At 48.0% G+C, this 6,000-nt stretch overlaps 1 protein-coding gene across 2 annotated transcripts in view; it reads left to right on the forward strand.

Annotated features, from left to right (window-relative positions):
• Positions 1–5,758, forward strand: part of LOC140427688 (transmembrane protease serine 2-like) — an 88,827-nt gene extending 83,069 nt beyond the window's left edge. Inside the window, exons 13-14 of one of the 2 annotated variants that reach the window (XM_072513187.1) lie at positions 2,768–2,920; positions 5,274–5,758. In XM_072513187.1, the coding sequence (XP_072369288.1) occupies positions 2,768–2,920; positions 5,274–5,285 (165 nt within the window). In that variant the 3' untranslated portion in view covers positions 5,286–5,758. Of the gene's footprint in view, positions 1–2,767; positions 2,921–5,273 lie in introns of those variants that run through there. The other variant, XM_072513188.1, reaches the window with a different exon arrangement.
• The last annotated feature ends 242 nt before the right edge of the window (positions 5,759–6,000 follow it).

Genomic DNA, 6,000 nt, shown 5'->3' on the forward strand with positions numbered 1-6,000 from the left:
TTGGTAGGATAGAGTTGACCTCATTAATGCAGACATCCCCCCTCCCCCCTCAATTTAATGGGGCTTCAGTGCGACAGAGTACAGGCTCTTAGCTGGAAGTTACGGGCCAAGTGTTGAGAAATGGGATGAGAAGAGACAGCTGCTGGGTGGCCGGCGCAGACAGGATGGGCCGAATGGCTTCTTTCTGTACTGTAAAACTAGCCGGGGGCGATTTTGAACCCACGTTCATTGGGAGCACAAGCCACGATGTGGGTGCAAAACCTCACGAGAATCGGAAAAAGGAATTCTCGCCGACGAGGTCTCATTTTCCAATTTTCCCTGCCCCTCGCCGGTGATGCCACGTTGGCAAGGTTTACGACGGGCATTAAAAAACTTGAAGCAATCAAACACAGCTAGCCAGGGGTGCAAAGGCAAGTGTTAGCCCCTAGGGGGAAAGTGACATATCCAAGGTACTTCCTGGGTTGGGCCATCTGGAGAGCCCCTTCGAATGGGGCAAGTGGGGGGTGCGCCCGATGTTTGTGTGTGTGTGTGTGTGGGGGGGGGGAGGCAATTTTTTTAAATGCAGGTCGGGGGCGCTCTTTACAAATGGTAACCCGATCTCTTTGGAGGTGGAGTTGTTGCCTCTATCAGGCCCTGTCCCCCCACCCCCACCCCAGAGTGACGGGGAAACCCCCTCCCCCCCCCCCAGAAAATCTGTGCAGAGAGTGCCAGGGAATCTGGAGAGAAAACTTGGCTGTGCCTCTGGAGAGCTACACCCCGTTTATTTTTGCTGAAACTGACACTCTGACTAAAATATGGGAAGATTCCGCCCGATGAATCTGTGACTTTAAGAATGGTTGGTTTGAGGGCAGGAGGGGCCAGCTGCTCTTAAAGGGCTGTTTCCTCTGCATAAAAGTAAATGCTGCTTTTTGGCGCCTCCGCATATTTATGTTTTCACTGGTGCGCCGATGGGCAATTGGCGGGGGGGGAGGGGGGGGGGGCAGTGCTTCTCCTTTCCAGAAGGTGTCATAAGAGAGGGTACTTCCTCCAGGAGCAGAAATCCATCCTCCACCAAAAGCAGAAGATCCAGAGATGATGGTAGCGGAGAGACTGCATGAAGCCTCACAGAGACATAGAATGGGATGCAATAAAAAGGAAGATAGAACGTGCCTGAAAGGAGACTTAACACAGCCCGATAGGGATCTCAGAGTGCTTGAAGCGCAGCTATTTATGTAACACATAAAACACAGCAACCAATCGGTGCACAGTTTGATCCCGCAAAAGAAAATCCCTGTTGCTAACAACCTGTTTGTGGTGAGTTTCTTCCCAGCAGCAACAGGAAAAAGAGCTAAACACTCTTAAGGCGGACAAACAGTGCCCTCCAGAGGGAGCGGAACGTCATAATCGATGCTGAGTCACAAAGAAAATACAAATTTCCTTTTAATTTATGAATGAAAACCTAATTTTGAAACGCCCTCATTGTCAGGCATTTTGCAGAGGTAGCTTGGGAGGGGGTGGGGGGGGGGACATTCCAAATTCTGCACCGACCCCCCCCCCCCCCCCCTCCCCCACTCCCGACACCCCTTATCTTCTCCCATAGGATTATAGAATTCTGGCACAGGAGGAGGCCATTTCACTGTCATATCTTTCATATCCAGCCTCATGCTACCATCCAGCTCTTGGTCTGTCACCCTGTAAGTTACGGCATTCCAAATGCATACCCAAGTACGTGTTTAAGGAATGATCCGGCGAATGCTAGCACTTAATTTGTTTAGCTGAAACAGGGACAATGTGTATACATGTTCTTTCTGTCTGCTATGAACAGGGCTGTGTGTAATAATATAGCTAGCTTCCAGTTTATGCAAATGTGCCACACTGCGAGTCCAACTGACAACCTTAAATTGGTTTGCAGGCAGAAAGAACATGTATACACATTGCGCTGCTAAACAAAATAAGTGATAGCCATTTGCTGGTTCATTTCCCAGGATAATGCCTTGACCTATCAGAGTCCAGCTGCCTGATTTAAATTTTCCAACAATGCTTGGCAGTTAACTGTCAGCCATCATTAACTGGTACATTCCCCATGGCAATGCCTCTACAGAGTACACTAGCCAACCAATCAGTACTCTGTTCTCATACAATATAACGTTGTTGTTTTCCCCTGACATGGTATACTTGCAACTGTCCTGATGAGTGCAAGAGAAAAAACTTTGACAACATGTATTTTTTCAGCAATACCATTTGGTCTCTCTGCCAATCCCCTTCCTTAGGAATTTCTGGGCCAAATGTTTCTCAGAGTAAACCCTGGACATCGGTCCACTGAAATTATTTGCTCCTAATAATGATATGCAGCTCTCTCCAAAGAACTGTTGGGTGCAAATTCTGTGCTCATTGGATGAGGTGCTAGCGATTGGAGCTTTTTTTCAGCTTTGCGTCCTCAGCATCCAGTAATCCTGTGTCGCGTATAGCTTGGCGAGATGTAGAGGGTGAGGATCATTCTACTCTATCTCCAAAATTATCTTTCAGGGTCAACCTCAGACACTCATCCTTAGTTGCAACTTTGCCGTTCAGTGTCAGCCATCTTATGCTTCCCATAACCAAGGTCACAAAATAAAGGGAAATTTGATCCTTTGGTTCAGTGCTCATTAGGAATTGGATTGAAGCTGTCTGTTATAACCAGCTGATGGACGAGGCCATTGTTCCTTCAATTGATGTTGTATCTAAATTGTTTGTATCGAAGTTCAAGTATTCTGCATTGCACAAGTAACTGTTTCTTTCTATGAGACAGGGTGACAGTGGTGGCCCGTTAGTTACAAACCAGAAGTCACTGTGGTGGTTAGTAGGTATCACAAGCTGGGGTTTTGGATGTGCCAGACCTGGAAAACCAGGGGTATACTCGAGGGTCGTATCGCTGCTGGACTGGATTTACCTACAATTAAAGGCAAGTGAGATGTATGGCAGCGGAGCAAGTTTATTTTTAAATTGACCTTCATGTGTCTCCTTCCTTGTCCAAGAAGGCTTGACTCAAGCTGAGCCATGGTTCTATGGATGCCCTGTACCTTTCGGTGCCTTACCCATGTGATTGTTGGGCAGAGTCAAACTGATGCTCAATGAATTTTCCAATGGGAACCTTCCCATCTGATGTGTTTTGGAAGTAGGGCAGGAGATAATAATAATAATCTTTATTATTGTCACAAGTAGGCTTACATTAACATTGCAGTGAAGTTACTGTGAAAAGCCCCTAGTCGCCACACTCCGGCGCCTGTTCGGGTGCACTGAGGGAGAATTCAGAATGTCCAATTCACCTAACAACACGTCTTTTGGGACTTGTGGGAGGAAACCGGAGCACCCGGCGGAAACCCACGCAGACACGGGGAGAACGTGCAGACTCCGCTCAGACAGTGATCCAAGCCGGGAATCGAAGCTGGGACCCTAGCGCTGAGAAGCATCAGTGCTAACCACTGTGCTACCATGCCCCCAACTGCTCCTGGGGCACCTTTCACAGCCATGCATCATAGAGCTGGCACAGCCAATAACTTTCAGTCTGTTGAAACCCTGGACATGTTTCCCCTTGCTAGCTATGAAGGTACCATGGAGCAGAATATACCAAACATGTAGTTCGGTTCGGTGCTGCTCTGCTCTACATGCGTGGGGGTTTCTGCTCTTTCAGTGTTCCTGCTAGCCTTAGTCTTCCTTCTCTACATGGTAGACAAAGGCTCTTAATGGCTGCGATGGGCTTCCAGCTGTTCCAAAGGCTATCAGAATTTTTGTCTCTTCGACACTTCAATTTTTCCTATCCGTTTACGTTTCCCTTACATGTGATGCTTTCTACTCTCACCAAGATTAAGTTCCCCAGGAACATTAAAACCTACACTTGGCGTGGTGCTAACAAACTAACCCTGGATGAGTGCAGTTCCAACAACACTCAACGGCATCCAGGACAAAGCAGCCCGCTTGATTGTCACCCCATCAACCGCCTTTAACAGTCGCTACCCCCCCCCCCCCCCCCCGCCCACCACCGCCGCACTGTGGCAGTAATGTGTGTACTATCTACAAGATGCACTGCAGCAACTCACCAAGCCTCCTTCAACAACTCCTCCAAACCTATGATCTCTTCCACCAAGAAGGACAAGGGCAGTAGATGCACAGATAGATCATCACCTGCATGGTTCCCCGCCAAGTCACACACCATCCTGACTTGGAAATATATCGGCGTTCCTTCACTGTCACTTGGCCAAACCTTGGAACTACCCCCCCTAACAGCACTGTGGGTGTACCTGCACCACATGGACTGCAGGGGCTCATGAACCATAGAACAGAATCATAGAATCCCTACTGTGCAGAAGGAGGCCATTCGGCCCATTAAGTCTGCACTGACCCTCCAAAAGAGCACTCTACCTAGGCCCATGGCCCCACCCTATCCCCGTAACCCCGTAATCCCAACTAACCTTTTTGGACACGAAGGGGCAATTTAGCATGGCCAATCCACCTAACCTGCACATCTTTGGAAGGTAGGAGGAAACCGGAGCACCCGGAGGACACCCGCGCAGACACGGGGAAAATGTGCAAACTCCACACAGATGGTCACCCAAGGTCGGAAATAAACCTGGAGCTGTGAGGCAGCAGTGCTAACCACTGTGCCACCGTGCCACTCAGCAGACAGCTCACCACTACCTTACCGAGGGCAATTAGAAACGGGTGATAAAAGTTGGTCTAGCCAGCGATGTCTATTTCCTGTGAAAAAATAAAAATAAAGCAATTCAACATGAATCCTGCCATACACCTCCCGATCTCTGTAACCTCCTGCAACACATGGAAATTTGTGTTTGTCCAATTCAGGTCTCTTGTGCATCCATGATTTTTTTGTTGCCCCAGCATTGTGTCATCCTCCGCCTAGGCACGAAACGTGGAACTCCTTCCCTAAACCTCTTTGTTGCTCTATCTCTCTCCCCGAAGGTGCTCCATAAAAATTCTTTGGCCAAGCTCCCTGTGCCCCCCCCCCCCCCCACCCCCCCCCCCCCACCCCCTCCTATGCCTGAAAGTTAGTAGGCGTCAAATTTTGTCTCAGATTCCTCTAAGCTGCCTTGAATCATTTTGTTACACTAACGGGTTTATAGGGAGAGAAAGTTATTGCAAGGTGTGGCCGTATGAGAAGGTCAGTGCTAACATGTCAAATATCTCGCGAAAATGAAAGCCACTCCTTCCTGAGTATTTGTAAACCTACAGAACAGGTCAACTGATGCCTTTAATTTGCTGATTTCCGTTCCGATGATCATGCGATTGTCTGGTTTCAGGCACATCGCTGAAACAGGACAGGCTTGCAAGCAGCTCTGTTAGTCGCGAGAATATAGAGAACACAAGAGGACACATCGAACTCTTTCTCTTCCTTCCTGGGATGCTGGACAATTCCCTGTGATGACAACCCGACTACAACCCAGCAACCACCACCCACATCTCCTCAGCAACGCCCCCCAACCCTCGACCTCCCAATTTCCTGAAGGACTTCTCGAAGAATGTGCTTACATCTCCTGTCTTAGTGTTAGGATAAGCTTGCTTGCTGACTTGCTCAGACTAGCCTCCTGGGCCAAATGGCCTCTTTATTTTTAAGCGATGTACAGATTGCAGCAGTTGGACCAATCAAACTGGGAAGAGATAATATTAACTGCTGTGTTAAAAAGCTTCAGAAGTAAAATGCAACAAAGGTCAGAATGAAGGCTGAATGATCCATGGAAAAGGTCACATTTGGTGAAAAACCCTTTATAAAGCTTAGAAAATAGAATCCGTTGTCTAAATTGTCCTCTGGGAAATGAGTGCATTGTGATTTCTTTAGGTGTTTGTACAAGACTGTAAATGGTACCACTGCTCACTACACATTATTATGTCCTGCATACTTCATCTTGCTTTTTTAGAAAAAAAATGTTTTTCTACGTTTTGCCTCATCGAGCAAAATAATTGTCCCGGCTTCCGCTACCTGGGGATCCAGATCGCCGTGACTGGATACGGGTCCATAAGTGGAATCTG

This window comes from Scyliorhinus torazame, chromosome 8 (genome assembly GCF_047496885.1).
Source record: "Scyliorhinus torazame isolate Kashiwa2021f chromosome 8, sScyTor2.1, whole genome shotgun sequence".
In the NCBI taxonomy this organism is placed as follows: Eukaryota; Metazoa; Chordata; class Chondrichthyes; order Carcharhiniformes; family Scyliorhinidae; genus Scyliorhinus; species Scyliorhinus torazame.